At 53.9% G+C, this 18,646-nt stretch overlaps 1 protein-coding gene across 2 annotated transcripts in view; it reads right to left on the bottom strand.

The window, feature by feature from the left end:
* Positions 1 to 11,470, bottom strand: part of CDC27 (cell division cycle 27) — a 46,213-nt gene extending 34,743 nt beyond the window's left edge. The window contains exons 1-6 of one of the 2 annotated variants that reach the window (XM_075584534.1): positions 11,273 to 11,470; positions 4,793 to 4,868; positions 4,134 to 4,281; positions 3,531 to 3,656; positions 3,158 to 3,255; positions 366 to 526 (exon numbers count right to left, since the gene is read on the bottom strand). In XM_075584534.1, coding sequence (XP_075440649.1) covers positions 366 to 526; positions 3,158 to 3,255; positions 3,531 to 3,656; positions 4,134 to 4,281; positions 4,793 to 4,868; positions 11,273 to 11,299 — 636 coding nt within the window. In that variant the 5' untranslated portion in view covers positions 11,300 to 11,470. The remainder of the gene's footprint in view (positions 1 to 365; positions 527 to 3,157; positions 3,256 to 3,530; positions 3,657 to 4,133; positions 4,282 to 4,792; positions 4,869 to 11,272) is intronic. The other variant, XM_075584533.1, reaches the window with a different exon arrangement.
* Positions 11,471 to 18,646: the final 7,176 nt, after the last annotated feature.

Genomic DNA, 18,646 nt, shown 5'->3' with positions numbered 1-18,646 from the left:
CGCGCTCCCCCTGCCCCCCGCCACGACGCGCTCCCACTGCCACGACGCGCTCCCACTACCACGACGTGCTCCCCCTGCCCAAGTCACAACGTACTCCCCCTGCCCCCCGCCACGACGCTCCCCCTGCCCCAGTCACAACGTACTTCCCCTGCCCCACGCCATGACGCGCTCCCCCTGCCCCAGTCACAACGGACTCCCCCTGCCCCCCGCAACGACGCGCTCCCCCTGCCCCACGCCATGACGCGCTCCCCCTGCCCCAGTCAACGGGTTAAAAAATAAAGTTCTAGGTTTTTAGCGCGGTCACTTCCTGCCGGGGGGGGGGGGGGGGGGGGGGGGCGTGCAGGAAGTGAGGTCGGCAGCCTTACTATGGTGTCCTGGGGCGTCTCCATTAACACGGTGTCGCTTTGCCTGTGGGATAAGATGGCGCTGTGCGTGTTCACCATCACGGCGCACGGCGCGGGCAGCCAGCTGCTGAAGTTCTGTAGGGAAGTTAATTTGAAGGTTTGTTCAGGGTCCGGCTTCTCACCTGTCGGGGGGATAGAAGAGGGGGGTCTCGTTGTTGGGAGGAGGACGAGCGTGCGTCAAGTGACGGGGACACTGCGTAATACTCTCCCCGGACAAACTAGAAACCCATGACAATCTCCGATCACATATTAAAGCGCGCCCTCCCTCTGCTAGGAAATATTTGAGCCCCTAATGAATAAATCTGGCCCCTGGCTCAGACTATCGGTAACAGAACGTGTGACCGTTCCCAGGCAGTATATAGTGTCCTGAGCGCGTGGGGGGAACACACGCTTACTAATCCCCCAAACTGTGTGACCGATCCCAGGCAGTATATAGTGTCCTGAGCGCGTGGGGGGAACACACGCTTAATAATCCCCCAAACTGTGTGACCGATCCCAGGCAGTATATAGTGTCCTGAGCGCGTGGGGGGAACACACGCTTAATAATCCCCCAAACTGTGTGACCGATCCCAGGCAGTATATAGTGTCCTGAGCACGTGGGGGGAACACACGCTTAATAATCCCCCAAACTGTGTGACCGATCCCAGGCAGTATATAGTTTCCTGAGCGCGTGGGGGGAACACACGCTTAATAATCCCCCAAACTGTGTGCCCGATCCCAGGCAGTATATAGTGTCCTGAGCGCGTGGGGCGGAACACACGCTTAATAATCCCCCAAACTGTGTGGCCGATCCTAGGCAGTATATAGTGTCCTGAGCGCGTGGGGGGAACACACGCTTAATAATCCCCCAAACTGTGTGCCGATCCCAGGCAGTATATAGTGTCCTGAGCGCGTGGGGGGAACACACGCTTAATAATCCCCCAAACTGTGTGACCAATCCCAGGCAGTATATAGTGTCCTGAGCGCGTGGGGTGAACACACGCTTAATAATCCCCCAAACTGTGTGCCCGATCCCAGGCAGTATAGTGTCCTGAGCGCGTGGGGGGAACACAGGCTTAATCCCCCAAACTGTGTGCCCGATCCCAGGCAATATATAGTGTCCTGAGCGCGTGGGGGGAACACACGCTTACTAATCCCCCAAACTGTGTGACCGATCCCAGGCAGTATATAGTGTCCTGAGCGCGTGGGACACACACGCTTAATAATGCCCCAAACTGTGTGCCCGATCCCAGGCAGTATATAATGTCCTGAGCGCATGGGGGGAACACACGCTTAATAATCCCCCAAACTGTGTGATCGATCCCAGGCAGTATATAGTGTCCTGAGCGCGTGGGAGGAACACACGCTTAATAATCCCCCAAACTGTGTGACCGATCCCAGGCAGTACAGGCATACCCCACTTTAAGTACACTCGCGAGTAAGTACATATCGCCCAATAGGCAAACGGCAGCTCACGCATGCGCCTGTCAGCACGACCTGAACAGCAATACTGGCTCCCTACCTGCACCGAAGCTGTGCGCAAGCGGGGAGACTATAGAGCCTGTTACAAATGCTTTATTTACATTGGTTATGCATGTATATGACGTTTGCAGTACAGTACATGCATCAATAAGGAGAAAAATGTAGTGCTTCACTTTAAGTATATTTTCGCTTTACATACATGCTCCGGTCCCATTGCGTACGTTAATGCGGGGAATTCCTGTATATAGTGTCCTGAGCGCGTGGGGAGAACACACGCTTAATAATCCCCCAAACTGTGTGACCGATCCCAGGCAGTATATAGCGTCCTGAGCGCGTGGGGGGGGCACACGCTTAATAATCCCCCAAACTGTGTGACCGATCCCAGGCAGTATATAGTGTCCCGAGCGCGTGGGGGGAACACACGCTTAATAATCCCCCAAACTGTGTGACCGATCCCAGGCAGTATATAGTGTCCTGAGCGCGTGGGGAGAACACACGCTTAATAATCCCCCAAACTGTGTGCCCGATCCCAGGCAGTATATAGTGTCCTGAGCGCGTGGGGGGAAACACGCTTAATAATCCCCCAAACTGTGTGACCGATCCCAGGCAGTATATAGTGTCCTGAGCGCGTGGGGGGAAAACACACGCTTAATAACCCCCCAAATTGTGTGACCGATCCCAGGCAGTATATAGTGTCCTGAGCGCGTGGGGGACACACACGCTTAATAATCCCCCAAACTGTGTGACCGATCCCAGGCAGTATATAGTGTCCTGAGCGCGTGGGGGGAAAACACACGCTTAATAACCCCCCAAATTGTGTGACCGATCCCAGGCAGTATATAGTGTCCTGAGCGCGTGGGGGGAAAACACACGCTTAATAACCCCCCAAATTGTGTGACCGATCCACAATAACTTGCTGTGGGTGCCAAGCATTGTGGGAAGCTGCTGCTGTAAGTGACAGCAGTACCCCCTCACACACTAAGGTGCAGTTTGGGGGTCTTACTAAGTGCGCAATCTCCACACGGACCCAGTACCCCATTACCCCATTATATTGCTGGTGGGGGGGGGGGGGGGGCTGGTGAACCCCTTGGAGACACCTCATGGACCCCCTGTTGTGAATCACAACTATAGAATACACACGGGTTTGTCAACCATTACCCCTCCAGAGCAACTAGTATGAAACTAGCAGGAGCTGAAGGTCACAGCAAGGTCACACCAAGGTCGCCAGTGGACGAGCCTTGGTCTACATGGCACGCGCCCCCAGAGATCTTTGCCCGCTCCCGGAGACGTACCTATTTCACACAGCGACTCGAAGGGGGACCACAGGAAGGGATTTAAACTAAGGCTCTTTTGGTAACACTCGGACCCCTTGGGCAGGCGATCTGTTTTGCTGCAAAGGGAGGAGAAACAACAAGGCGATTTGGTGAATTGACGAAGAACCCCCACGTGAGGAGTCTTCTGGCTTTCCAACGTCTGGGAGCGTGGCCGCAGACACGGGCGTGCACAGGGCAGGGGTGGGGCAGATGTTGGGTGTCAACGAGCTCTACAGTGGCTCGCCGAGGACGCTCTGCGGGCGCCGGAATAAGAAGGGGCGAGACACTTGGGTGGACACCGGGTAAGGAGGGGGGAGAGACACAGGAGCGAGACCCTGGGGCGGGCACTTACCAATATACATGGCCTAGCAGCGACAGGGTGAAACACGCAGAGTCTCCATACTCTGTGACAATCTCCTCGTGGCTCTTCTGTTTATTCAGCACGCCGCCCGACAGGACCTGCTCACCTTCTGCAAGCCTGCGGAGGAGAAGAGGACACATGAGAGGAGCAGGAGAGCGACCCCCCAGGGAAAGCTCGGCGGGACGTCTATGGAAGCAGCCTCCTGGGGATGGGCGACTCTTTCAAACCCCAGGAGCTGTGGAGATCAGGGTGAGGTGGCATCTGAAGATGGAACTAGGTATCTAGAAGACCGTCCAACTCTATCTCCCCCTGCTTTAAACGGCAGTCGGCCGAGAATAAAATTGCGAAGACGGCAAGCCAGTGGTATTTACGAGGGCCTAGCCATTTCACCATACTCACGTTGATGCATCTACCACCCAGAACCTGTTCTCAGGCCAAGCTGCCGGCACCCGGGAGGCCAAGCTGCCGGCACCCGGGAGGTCAAGCTGCCGGCGCCCGGGAGGTCAAGCTGCCGGCGCCCGGGATGGAAAGGGGGGGGGAGGGAGGGGAGAAAGGGGCAGGGTATGGAGGAGGAGGAGGAGGCAGGGTACTCACTTGCTGAGATCCACACAGCACTTGGCGAGAAGGTATTTACACTGCGCCGTGGCACAACTGTGGCCCTTGAGGAGCCGGTACGCCTTGTAAGCTTTTCCCGAGCGGTAGTAACAGGTGGCCAGCAGAAATAACGCCTCCTCTGAATGCACTGCCGGGGACAAGGAAGGGGGGGGGGGGTTACAGCCGATTACTCCTAATTAAAAAACAGCAACGCGGCGAGTAGTCTAGACCCAGCCCTGGTCTCCTCGTTGCACCTGCGCACAGTAGGGGCCTGGGAGACCCCCTTTTCCCCCCCAAGCTCTGGTGCTTGTGTAGGAGTTAGGTTATCGTCTCGTAACTATTAGTGGGGGAAAAAGCAGGAGAGGCGGGGAGCAGACAAGGGGAGCAACTCATCCGGGGACACAAGACAGAGAGGTAAAGGGGACAGGGTAGGAGGCTGGGAGGGGAATAGTTAAACCAGGTCCAAAATATTCACCGTTCCTGCTACATCTGAATAGAGATTACCCAGCCTCGCCCCGCACCCAGCCCAGCCTCGCCCCCCCACCCGGCAAGGTGAACGCTGGCCCGGGATGTCTCTTAGCCCCCCTTACTTACCCGGCTACTGACCGTTACACACTTATCAATAACAAGGTATTTCCACCTGTGAACCACACACGCACCTTCTGCATAAAGCCTCTCTGCCAGGAACACCGCATCTCGGTACGCGTAGTGGTTAAGTGCTTGCCATATAGCAGCCTGTGCAGGAAAGGGTGGGGGAGGATACAAAACGGACACGTAACTCAGAGGCACCACCATCATCATCATCATCATTATAAGCACAGATCAAGCAGTGATATCGCCCTCGCCTAATTCACCCTTCTCATGGAGGGGGCGGGATTGGCTTCTCTTAATGGGTCCCCCATGGACATCGGGGTGCCTGGTTCCCCAGGGGTAAGATTACCACTCCTTTGCCGTTCTCACGGAGGGGGCGGGCGTGGCTTCCCTTAACCCCTCTGGGTGCTCCGTGGCGTAGCCGCCACGTTGTGGGGTCTGGGACTCCAGTGACCCGCCACGTCACGGGCCTTGTTTTCGAGGCGAGATCTGGTCAGGAGACCGACGGCAGAGAGAGTCCGTTCCCGACACCCGTGGCCACGGGATGCCGGTGTGCGCCAGGAGCTGGGGCGCCCTGGTGCCGGCGTCCCGCCGAAGCTTAAAAGCGGTAGGCCCGGTGTGGCCACCTCCCGTCCTCAAGGGCCACCACCAGGTCAGGCTTTCAGGAGATCTCTGCTTGAGCACAGGCGGCGCAATCAGTCCCAGCTTCAGCACATTGAGCCACCTGTGCTGAAACAGGGCTTGCTTCAAGATCCCAATTTCCGTCATCTCTGCACTGGGGGAAGGCGGCCATTTTATTCTCCCGGGCGCTTAATATTTCAAAACGCTTCTATCACCTGAACGGAGCGTTGGATTTAAAAGATTAAAAAACCGCGAAAGGAAAGGGCGAGAAAGTAAAAATAATGGATATTCAACATACTTCAGATCTAAAAACGAAGTAAAGCGCCTTCTTTGTGAAAACAACTTGGGGTGAGACCGCATTACAGACACATAGATCGAGACCCGAACCCCCATCACTAATACAGTATTGCTGCTGTTGGCCCTCTGGCTGCACCCGGATGAGGGGACAGGGGGGTAATACAGTGAGGGGAATCAGGCAGGATTGGGGGCAGACAGACGGTAAGAAAGGAAGCCGAGGATCTGATAAGACCTGAGGGGTTACAGCGGGTCGGAGAATGGGCCGCCTGGGGGGAAAGTCTATGGGGGCACATTATTCCTGTAGAGAGGGGGTCCCATGAAAGTCTATGGGGGGCACATTATTCCTGTAGAGGGGGTCCCATGAAAGTCTATGGGGGACACATTATTCCTGTAGAGGGGGGTCCCAATGAAAGTCTATGGGGGGCACATTATTCCTGTAGAGAGGGGTCCCATGAAAGTCTATGGGGACACATTATTCCTGTAGAGGGGGTCCCATGAAAGTCTATGGGGGACACATTATTCCTGTAGAGGGGGTCCCATGAAAGTCTATTGGGGACACATTATTTCCTGTAGAGAGGGGGTTCCATGAAAGTCTATGGGGGCACATTATTCCTGTAGAGGGGGTCCCATGAAAGTCTATGGGGGACACATTATTCCTGTAGAGGGGGGTCCCAATGAAAGTCTATGGGGGGCACATTATCCCTGTAGAGGGGGTCCCATGAAAGTCTATGGGGTCACATTATTCCTGTAGAGGGGGTTCCATGAAAGTCTATGGGGGCACATTATTCCTGTAGAGGGGGTCCCATGAAAGTCTATGGGGGACACATTATTCCTGTAGAGGGGGGTCCCAATGAAAGTCTATGGGGGGCACATTATCCCTGTAGAGGGGGTCCCATGAAAGTCTATGGGGTCACATTATTCCTGTAGAGGGGGTTCCATGAAAGTCTATGGGGGACACATTATTCCTGTAGAGGGGGGTCCCATGAAAGTCTATGGGGACACATTATTCCTGTAGAGGGGGTCCCATGAAAGTCTATGGGGGACACATTATTCCTGTAGAGGGGGGTCCCAATGAAAGTCTATGGGGGGCACATTATTCCTGTAGAGGGGGTCCCATGAAAGTCTATGGGGACACATTATTCCTGTAGAGGGGGTTCCATGAAAGTCTATGGGGGACACATTATTCCTGTAGAGGGGGGTCCCATGAAAGTCTATGGGGACACATTATTCCTGTAGAGGGGGTCCCATGAAAGTCTATGGGGGACACATTATTCCTGTAGAGGGGGGTCCCAATGAAAGTCTATGGGGGGCACATTATTCCTGTAGAGGGGGTCCCATGAAAGTCTATGGGGACACATTATTCCTGTAGAGGGGGTCCCATGAAAGTCTACGGGGGCACATTATTCCTGTAGAGGGGGTCCCAATGAAAGTCTATGGGGGACATATTATTCCTGTAGAGGGGGTCCCATGAAAGTCTATGGGGACACATTATTCCTGTAGAGGGGGTCCCATGAAAGTCTACGGGGGCACATTATTCCTGTAGAGGGGGTCCCAATGAAAGTCTATGGGGGACATATTATTCCTGTAGAGGGGGTCTCAATGAAAGTCTATGAGGGCACATTATTCCTGTAGAGGGGGGTCCCATGAAAGTCTATGGGGGACATATTATTCCTGTAGAGGGGGTCCCAATGAAAGTCTATGGGGGCCTATTATTCCTTGTAGAGGGGGGTCCTAGGCAGAGGGGGTAATACAGTGAGGGGAATCAGGTAGGCTTGGGGTAGACAGCAGGTACGAAAGGAAGCTGAGGATCTAATAGGACCTGAGGGGTTACAGCGGGTCAGAGAGTGGGCCGCCTGGGGGGGACACGCGGCTCTGATCTGCTGTCACAGTCTGTGTTGCCTAATTAGTATTGAGGCGTTTGATCTGACAACATTACAATGACTTCTGTATATAATATTTCCATTGGTTATTAGAAAATGTACTTTTATCGTCACTGAAAGAAAAGAAAAAACTCAAATAAAAGAAATCACAGGTCTGCATCTCCCACGGTCACATCTGGAAACATTATTCAACCGCGTCAACACCACCTAACATCAGCGCTAGGAGAACGCACTTAGAGTGCAAGCTTTGCGGGGCAGGTACTCCGGTGCCGAACGGCACTTTGACGTATGAAGCGCTTATTCCCATTAGATCCAGCGTGTTAATGAGCTTTATACATGGATGCCACTAACCGAGCCACCTGAGCTGAAGCAGGGATATCCCCAATACCTGGCCTCTTGGTGGCCCTAGAGGACTGGGAGTCGGCCTCCCCAATACCTGGCCTCTTGGTGGCCCTAGAGGACTGGGAGTTGGCCTCCCCAATACCTGGCCTCTTGGTGGCCCTAGAGGACTGGGAATCGGCCTCCCCAATACCTGGCCTCTTGGTGGCCCTAGAGGACTGGGAGTTGGCCTCCCAATACCTGGCCTCTTGGTGGCCCTAGAGGACTGGGAGTTGGCCTCCCAATACCTGGCCTCTTGGTGGCCCTAGAGGACTGGGACTTGGCCTCCCAATACCTGGCCTCTTGGTGGCCCTAGAGGACTGGGAGTTGGCCTCCCAATACCTGGCCGCTTGGTGGCCCTAGAGGACTGGGAGTTGGCCTCCCTAATACCTGGCTTCTTGGTAAACCTAGAGGACTGGGAGTTGGCCTCCCCAATACCTGGCCGCTTGGTGGCCCTAGAGGACTGGGAGTTGGCCTCCCCAATGCCTGGCCTCTTGGTGAACCTAGAGGACTGGGAGTTGGCCTCCCAATACCTGGCCGCTTGGTGGCCCTAGAGGACTGGGAGTTGGCCTCCCAATACCTGGCCTCTTGGTGGCCCTAGAGGACTGGAGTTGGCCTCCCCAATACCTGGCCTCTTGGTGGCCCTAGAGGACTGGGAGTTGGCCTCCCCAATACCTGGCCGCTTGGTGGCCCTAGAGGACTGGGAGTTGGCCTCCTGGTGGCCCTAGAGGACTGGGAGTTGGCCTCCCAATACCTGGCCGCTTGGTGGCCCTAGAGGACTGGGAGTTGGCCTCCCCAATACCTGGCCTCTTGGTGGCCCTAGAGGACAGGGAGTTGGCCTCCCCAATACCTGGCCTCTTGGTGGCCCTAGAGGACTGGGAGTTGGCCTCCCAATACCTGGCAGCTTGGTGGCCCTAGAGGACTGGGAGTTGGCCTCCCAATACCTGGCCTCTTGGTGGCCCTAGAGGACTGGGAGTTGGCCTCCCAAAACCTGGCCGCTTGGTGGCCCTAGAGGACTGGGAGTTGGCCACCCAATACCTGGCCGCTTGGTGGCCCTAGAGGACTGGGAGTTGGCCTCCCAATACCTGGCCTCTTGGTGGCCCTAGAGGACGGGGAGTTCGCCTCCCCAATACCTGGCTGCTTGGTGGCCCTAGAGGACTGGGAGTTGGCCTCCCAATACCTGGCCTCTTGGTGGCCCTAGAGGACGGGGAGTTGGCCTCCCCAATACCTGGCATCTTGGTGGCCCTAGAGGACGGGGAGTTGGCCTCCCCAATACCTGGCCGCTTGGTGGCCCTAGAGGACTGGGAGTTGGCCTCCCCAATACCTGGCCTCTTGGTGGCCCTAGAGGACTGGGAGTTGGCCTCCCAAAACCTGGCCGCTTGGTGGCCCTTGAGGACTGGGAGTTGGCCACCCAATACCTGGCCGCTTGGTGGCCCTAGAGGACTGGGAGTTGGCCTCCCAATACCTGGCCTCTTGGTGGCCCTAGAGGACGGGGAGTTCGCCTCCCCAATACCTGGCCGCTTGGTGGCCCTAGAGGACTGGGAGTTGGCCTCCCAATACCTGGCCTCTTGGTGGCCCTAGAGGACAGGGAGTTGGCCTCCCCAATACCTGGCATCTTGGTGGCCCTAGAGGACAGGGAGTTGGCCTCCCCAATACCTGGCCGCTTGGTGGTCCTAGAGGACTGGAGTTGGCCTCCCAATACCTGGCCGCTTGGTGGCCCTAGAGGACTGGGAGTCGGCCTCCCCAATACCTGGCCTCTTGGTGGCCCTAGAGGACTGGGAGTTGGCCACCCAATACCTGGCCACTTGGTGGACCTAGAGGACTGGGAGTTGGCCTCCCAATACCTGGCCGCTTGGTGGCCCTAGAGGACTGGGAGTTGGCCTCCCAATACCTGGCCTCTTGGTGGCCCTAGAGGACTGGGAGTTGGCCTCCCCAATACATGCCCTCTTGGTGGCCCTAGAGGACTGGGTGTTGGCTTCCCCTGGGCGACCCGACATCTCCCTCGCTTGTATCAACGCACGGATAATACACGATGCGACACACAATACAGCGAAGTCGGCACTGATCCCAAGAGCTTAGTCCCTAATATTTTCCTAGCCAATATCAATATTAAAAAAGGAAATATTAATAGACAGGTTGTTTTTATTCTTAATATTCAGATGTTTATAATTAGGCCTGTATGCCCCCCCCCCAACCCAATAAATGAATAATTGCTCCCAGGAACTGCCTGGGGCACATATTACCCCCATATTATCCTCAGGGGTGAGAGCAGATTACTATTCATTATTATTATTGAGATGTAGATGAATGACATAAGTAAAAGACACTTAGTTATGACAGGAGGGGCAGATCTTTACCCCCCTCTCCCATCTCCATTACCTCCTCGCCACCTGCATTTTCCAGTTACCTACCTCCTGTCCCACCCACCCCACCTCTATTCCTGTCCCTCTCTCCCTTGCCCCTCACTTACCGTCTTTCCCCCCACCTATCCTAGTCCCCCCCATCCCAGTCTCCCCCATCCCAGTCTCCCCCTATTGCCCCCATCCCTGTCTTTTCCCCGATATCCCAGTCTCCCCACCTATCCTATTCCCCCCATCCCAGTCTCCCCCTATTGCCCCCATCCCTGTCTTTTCCCCGATATCCCAGTCTCCCCCATCCCAGTCTCCCCCTCCCTGTCTTTTCCCACCTATCCCAGTCTCCCCCCTCTAGCCCCCCTATCCCAGTCTCCCCCCTCTAGCCCCCCTATCCCAGTCTCCCCCCTCTAGCCCCCCTATCCCAGTCTCCCCCCTCTAGCCCCCCTATCCCAGTCTCCCCCCCATCCCAGTCTCCCCCCCTCATCCTAGCCTCCCTCCCTCCCTATCTACCCCCTCTTGCCCCCTATCCCTGTCTCCCTCCCTCTTGCTCCCCTATGCCCCCCATCCCTGCCTCCCCCTCATCCCTGTCTCCCCTCCTCTTGCCCCCCCGTCCGTCTCCCCCTGCCTCTCCATCCCTGTCTCCCCCCCCCTTATCCCTGTCTCTCCCCCTCTATCCCTGTCTCTCCCCCTCTATCCCCGTCTCTCCCCCCCTCTATCCCCGTCTCTCCCCCCCTCTATCCCCGTCTCTCCCCCTTTATCCGCCCCCTCTATCCCTGTCTCTCCCCCCCCCCCCTCTATCCCTGTCTCTCCCCCCTCTATCCCTGTCTCTCCCCCCCTCTATCCCTGTCTCTCCCCCCCTCTATCCCTGTCTCTCCCCCTCTAACCCTGTCTCTCCCCCCCCTCTAACCCTGTCTCTCCCCCCCCTCTAACCCTGTCTCTCCCCCCCTCTAACCCTCCCTCCCCGGCTGTACTAGGCCTCAGGCCTCGGTGTGGAGTAGGCGGCGGGGCCGGCCGGTACCTGGACGGGTTCCTGCAGCACCGTCATCCTCCGCTCTTCCCGCCCGCGCCGCCTCGCGCTCCCTCGCGCGCACGCTCCTCGCTGCCTCTCGCGATGACAGACGGGGACGGTCCGGCCGGCGCTGGCTCATTTAAAACTCACAAACGACCGTTACCGGTGGGGGGGGGGAGGCCGCCGAAGATAGCCGAACGCTGACGGAAATGCCCGAGCCCTGACCGGAAAAAGCCGATGGGTGACGGAAACACCCGAGTGATGACGTTGGCGACCGAACGCTGACGGAAATACCCGAACGCTGGCGAAATAAAGCCGAGGGGTGACGGAAACACCCGAGTGATGACGTTGGAGACCCGGAAAGACCCGAGCGTCGCCTCTCCCCCTGCCGGAGATAGCCGAAGGATAACGGAGACAGCCGAAGAGTCAGCCGAGCATTGACGGATCCCCAGCAGGATTTCCGGAAATACACGAGAGGTTCCGGAAAGAGCCGATGTCTGAAGGCGGCAGCTGCCGCAGTGAATAGGTAGCCCCCCCCCTAGCGGTGAGGAGAGGAAGTGAAGTGGGGGTATTAATGGGGGAAGCTGCATCATTCGGCAGGGGCAGCAGGGAAGAGGTTAATGGGAGAGAGTGGTCATTTTGGAGGGAATCGGTTCATGAGTCAGACAGGAAAGGGTTGAATTGATCATCAGTTATTAATGAGAGGATCTGCTAATTACTCATAATAATAGTTAAACTGTATGGAGGAGTTATAGGGTGAGGTTATATGGGGTAATATTGCCCCACATAACCTCACCCTATAACCCCATCCTATTACCCCATATAACCCCTCCCTATAACTCCTCCTATTATCCCATATAGCCTCTCCCTATAACTCCTCCTATTATCCCATATAACCGCTCCCTATAACTCCTCCTATTACCCCATATACCCGCACACTATAACTCCTCCTATTACCCCATATAACCGCTCCCTATAACTCCTCCTATTATCCCATATAGCCGCTCACTATCACTCCTCCTATTATCCCATATAGCCTCTCCCTATAACTCCTCCTATTATCCCATATAACCGCTCCCTATAACTCCTCCTATTACCCCATATACCCCCTCCCTATAACTCCTCCTATTACCCCATATAACTTCTCCCTATAACTCCTCCTATTACCCCATATAACCGCTCCCTATAACTCCTCCTATTACCCCATATACCCGCACACTATAACTCCTCCTATTACCCCATATAACCGCTCCAAATAACTCCTCATATTATCCCATATAACCGCTCCCTATAACTCCTCCTATTACCCCATATAGCCTCTCCCTATAACTCCTCCTATTATCCCATATAACCCCTCCCTATAACTCCTCCTATTATCCCATATAGCCTCTCCCTATAACTCCTCCTATTACCCCTTATACCCCCTCCCTATCACTCCTCCTATTATCCCATATAACCGCTCCCTATAACTCCTCCTATTACCCCATATAACCCCTCCCTATAACTCCTCCTATTACCCCATATAACCGCTCCCTATAACTCCTCCTATTACCCCATATACCCCCTCCCTATAACTCCTCCTATTACCCCATATAACTTCTCCCTATAACCTCCTATTACCCCAACAACAAAGCTGAAAGTAGAAGGAAGGACCTCTTGCTGGAGAACGCGTCACAGCGCTCCAGCGTATCCAGGCATTCAACAAGGTCGGCAAACCCAGTGCCATCTAATGTATCTAGCGCATGCGCAAGCGCTACCAAGGCCCGAGCTGCTGCCGAGGCCGCACGGGCAAGGGCCGCGTACAGCCGGAAAGAGGCAGCCACGAAGTTAGGGAGAGGAGCAGAGGGACGCCACTATCGCTGCAGCTACAGCCAACGCCGCCGCTGCTACCGCCGCCGCCGCAGCCTCTGCGCGTAAAAAGGCCGCGTTGGAAGCAAACTTTGAGGCCTTACGAGAAGGGATGGAAGCCGCAGCCCGTGTTGAGGTCTTAGAAGCAGCCGCGAGACAGGATGGCGGGAAGCGATCGCACAGTCGGATAGCCTCAGAGGATCCAGCCCAGCGTACTAGAGACTGTGTGGTGAGCCACGCCAGTATGGACGCCAGTTCACCATCTCTACCTGATGGAGGAGGATACCACTGATGCCGAAGCTATGGAGCATCCACTCGACGTTGGTGCTGCTTCCCTAAGGGCACACGCTACTTGGGGTGGCAGCAACTACCCCAGCGATCCACATGCTCAGACGCATACGGATGCACTACAGCAGGCTCGCAATCCAGGGACGCCCTGTCATGGGAGACCAGTACTTTTAACACCAAAACCACCAGGATCACCATCACCAGGCAGGACACCATAATTGAATAAACGAGCAAGCCAGCAAACACACACAATACACCGTCACAGTGAAACACTCACCAACTGGGCAAGAAACTAGCCTCAGCTAGGTGCAGGGGCCTGCTTCAGTACGCTTGCCCAGAACGGCTTCTTCCCCGGCTTCACCAGTGCTATTTCACACAGAGTTACAACCAGATGTGCTGGTTCCCTGATCGGCCGCGCTCCTTACATAGCCCTCGGTGGCTATACTTAACTTGGAGCAGGGGGCCGCCGGACAATCAGAGCATGGATTGTGACGGTGCAGCCAATCAGAGGACGAGGGTTCGCCCCGGCTGCACCAATCAGAGGAGGGGGCCGGCTTAGGCACTCAGGACCGCCCCGTGATGACGGAGCTGCTGGCAAATTCCAACTTGGCAATGGGAATCGCACCTACAGGGGCTCAGACCCGGCAAACGGTTCCCTTGGCAAGTTCTATACCTCCCGCTGGGCAGGCGACTCGGTGTCTGCGGGGAACAAAGACTCTTCCCCGCTGAGAGCCCGTCCCCGGACCTGGTGATCAGCCCTTCCCTGCTCACCATTTGTCCTGGTACTCCCAGCCTTTGTCACGAGCCGGCATTTCTCTGCAGGCAGCCCAGATAAGTGAATTACTGGGTCAGGATGCAGAGAAATGCTAAAACACATACATTACAGTGCTGGCTTTCTGACTAGCTGTATGGGGAACTTGCTACAGTCTAACATGGGGAATAAAAGGGCTTTTCTTTATTGTTCAATCCCCGGTCCCCAAACCATAGAGTTCCCCCCTCTTCAGACATCACACAGTGATTACTTCTTTTTTGGAAGGGGTTACACAAAACATTTCATACACCGGCCAAAATGTGCCTTGCCTAGGTGGCCATTACACACGGTTTTGGGGCAGCCAGCCGGGCTTCACCTTTAATATGTGAGGCTTGCTACCCCTACCGTCACACGCCACACACAGAGAAACACAGCTCCTCACACTAACTCGCAGTCCTCGCTCCTCCACCATAAGGAAGGGACCACGGCAAGATTCCCCCCCCCCCCCAGCAACCACCACTGCGCAAGGCACCCACTCTGCACACATACCAAAGACGCACGATCAGCCCCCACTCGGCCGTGCCGTCCAACGCTGCAGACTTGGATGCAACTGTCCACCTCTTCCGCAAAACCAAACAGACCGCAACGTCAGGCCGAACAGACACGGGCAAGTCCATGACCCAGCGCGATCTGGTAAAAAAAAAAACCAAGACTCAGCAACTTTCGCCGACCGTCTCGAGAACTACAGAGTAGGGAAGTCTACATTCAAGGATGTAACCAAGAGTCTAGACGTCCCTTGCGAGGGAAGAACTCAATCGGCTAACCAAGTCGTTGGGGATGGAATCTTCAGAGTCCGTGAGGAGACTCAGAGCAGCAAACGTAAACGTCTTGACTTAGTGTGGGAAAGACTAGAGGAGTGCTATGGCAGCCCAGAAGTAATTGAAGATGCACTTTCCAAGAGGCTTGACTGTCACGGGAGACCAGGACTAATACCAGGGATCAACCCGCCAGACAGAAACACAAGAGCTTATCAAATTAATTTATTGGAAAAAAAATAAATAAGGTATCCACAACTATACATATAAACAGACAACACACATACCAAAACCGGGGGAAGCTGGGGATACCCTGCAGGCCTAGTTGCAGGGACCTCCCGAAGGAGATTTCCCCTGTTATCCTCCACTGCAGTGCTTACAGGAACTGGTCATGGACCTGACCAGACTGGTCCTCCTGTCTGGAGCCGGTACAGGAACTGGCAGCTGGAATCCTCTCAGCCAAAAGAGAGAGCTGACAGCCAAAGATGAGCTGAGCTTAAGCTAGCTAGGGGTCTTCTCCCTCCCCACCTTGTTATACACTTCACCCACCATTTTGCAACCTTCAGGTCCATAATACATATATATATATATATATATATATATATATATATATATATATATATATATATATATATATATATATATATATATATATAGTTGTATTTACATTTGCATATTTGCTTTGCTGTGGAGGGTTTTTGTCACTTTTTTTACTCACCATAACTTAACTCAGTATTATGGTTGGCCCATCCTTTATCTTCTTTGCATACCCAGTTAATCAACCCCACACTGATGAGACCCATTAAGGTCGAAACAGCTGTCTGTGGGTAATTTTCTGGGTATGCACCTTAACCCTGGCTGTGCTCAAAGCTGTGACCATGCAGCAAGCTTAAGCCTATAGGGAACCATGTTAAAAATGGTTTTTGAATCAAAAAGTGTCACTGTGTGCTCATTTGCATATCATTTCCCAGAATCCCTTGCTGCAGTGGAAGTGCTGTGTGCTGGGTGATAATGGGGAAAGGCGGGGCTGCAGACCTGCCTAAGACATGTGAATGAGCATACAGCTATATTTACATATATATATATATGTATATATAAAACATAATACAACTGTATTACTGACAGGTAGGGGTAATGGCAGACTTAACTTTTATTAACAGCAGCCAAATTTACCCCTACCATCACACCTCCCCCCTTAAGCGGAGAGCTCTGGGGTAGCGACCCCAACAGGTTCATCCCCAAGCATGACACCTGAAGGTCAGAGCTAAGCCGGGCCCGGGTTCGTCCTGCCGGGAAAGTCCATCGGCATTGCCGTGCTCACTCCCCTTCTTGTGCTGTACGGTGAAATCATATTCCTGTCTCGTCAGACTCCACCGCGGCCGCTTGGCGTTATCCCCCGACACCTGCCGTAACCAGCTCAGGGGGTTGTGGTCAGTAATAACCGTAAACGGGCGGCCATACACATATGGCTGAAGCTTCCTGAGGGCCCATGCTATAGCCAGGCACCCTCTCAACCGCAGCATAAGCAGCCTCCCGATCTAATAACTTGCTGCTCAGGTACACGATTGGGTGTTCAACCCCATCGGCCCCCACCTGACTCAACACTGCACCAATGCCAAAGTTAGAGGCATCAGTTTGAATCAGGAACCGCTTATCATAGTCGGGAGCTGCTAGGATCGGAGCGCTTGCCAGGGCAGCCTTGAGAGCTGAGATGGCGCCCTCCCACTCCGGTGACCAGGTTACCGTGCCAGGGAGCCTCTTTTTAGTCAGGTCGGTCAAGGGTTTGGCTGCAGCACTGTAATGAGGTACAAATTTGCGGTAATAACCAGCGGTCCCCAAAAAGGCTAGCACCTGCTTCTTAGTTCTGGGAACTGGCCACCCCACAATGGATTCCACCTTGGCGGGCTCAGGCTTGAGATGCCCCCTGCCTACCCTGTGCCCGAGATATACAACCTCTGCCATCCCTATTTGGCATTTGGCCAGCTTTAGCGTGAGCCCAGCCTCCTGTGTGCAGGCTAGGACTGCTGCTACATGGGTAATATGGTTAGCCCAGGAACTACTAAACACTGCCAAGTTACATAGTTACATAGTTACATAGTTACATACATAGTGTGACATAGTCCAAAGATGTTAGGCAGCTTTCTGCCCCATTTTAGAGCAGAAAGTGCAGGAATAGTTACAAATGATCCATTCCACAGCTTCCCATTAACTCAGGCAGCTGGATGGAAAATCCAGACCACAGATTACCATGGCTCTAGTTCTCCCTCACCTGCTCTTCTAATCACATGCACAGGTATTTAGAGCAGAGAGGTTTTGCATTTCTCTCTCTCTCCTTGGAGCCTGGGGGCTGGGGGTATCGCTGCTCCCCTGCATCCAGTATCGGGGTTGACGGCCCCTCCACGTATCACAGTACCAGAGGATTTGCCTGGACTCCACGAACAGATAAGACAAAACAAATGGTTACTGCTGTTGCTAAAAGACTGTACTGTATCTTGTGACCCTAAATGAGAGAGCATTGTTTTAAGCTGGGGAACCAGTTTAGTTGGCCAGCAGCTGTTAGAGAGACTGATTCTGATGTGTAGTTAGATCCCTGAAAGGGATAGGATTTTGCTTATATGATTTTGGTTTTATTTCTTGAAATAACAGTGTGGGAAATATGGTAACACTGAAATATGTGAACTGCTGAATGAAAGTATCTGAGTACCTCTAACCTACACATGTTAAAGCTGCAGTACCTTACTTGGATGAAAATAAAGCAGGCAGAAGCCTGAGTTAAGCAGCATAATACTTTGCATGATCCTGTTTGTTGTATAATTAACCCTAGAAGACTGTGTCGGGAAGAACCCAGACAGACGTCAGCACTACAAAAGAGGGGCGTTTGTCACATATGGTGGAGAATGCGGGCAGACACTAAAAAGTCTGTGGGTTTGCAAATAAATGCGGGGATTTAAAATGGCCGCCGAGCTGAACTAAAGTACAGATGCTATGAGTGAAGTCTGTCCCAATGTGTATATCAGTTGTGCTTCTAGCATACACAGAGAATGTGCGAAGTGTGGATGCAATAGCACCCTGAACCCAAACAGAAAACCAAAATGTTTTGCTGAAAAAAAAAAAAAAAAATTTGCATCTAGCAAATGCTGTTTGTAAAGCTAATGCCTTTTGCTGAAGTGAGTGAATTTGCAGCTAGCAAGTGCTGTATGCAAGTTGCTGAAGTGAGTGAAATTGCAGCTAGCAAATTGTCCCTGCCGGGTTTCTAAAATGGCCGACGTGAAATGTTTGTTGTGTAATGTACGTAACCATACAAAACAGTGTCCCTTCAGGCCATACTATGATCACGACCCTGGAGGAGAGCCGTACCCGCAGATGAATTTAGTATGCGGGGCCTGTCGTGAAGTAGGTCACATGGAAGATGTGTGCCCCAAAATTTTCAAAGACAAACAGCTGCAAAAGCAAGCAACGCCCTGTGAGTGCAAGCAAGATGTGGAAGCTGATAACAGTGAGTGTGTGCCCAGTACCACTGATATCTCTGGAGCTAATAAAGCAAAAAGAAAGAAAACTGTTCCTCAAGTCACAGGGGAAGTGAACGAGCCACTTGAACCTGCACTGTCAGGACATGCGTCAGAAAGGCGCCGAGATGAGCAACAGCCCATAGGGCCTGGCGCAATCGTCCCAGGAATGACG

Source organism: Ascaphus truei, unplaced genomic scaffold, assembly GCF_040206685.1.
Source record: "Ascaphus truei isolate aAscTru1 unplaced genomic scaffold, aAscTru1.hap1 HAP1_SCAFFOLD_634, whole genome shotgun sequence".
NCBI classification, from domain to species: domain Eukaryota; kingdom Metazoa; phylum Chordata; class Amphibia; order Anura; family Ascaphidae; genus Ascaphus; species Ascaphus truei.
This window is presented reverse-complemented; position numbering and strand designations above follow the sequence as displayed.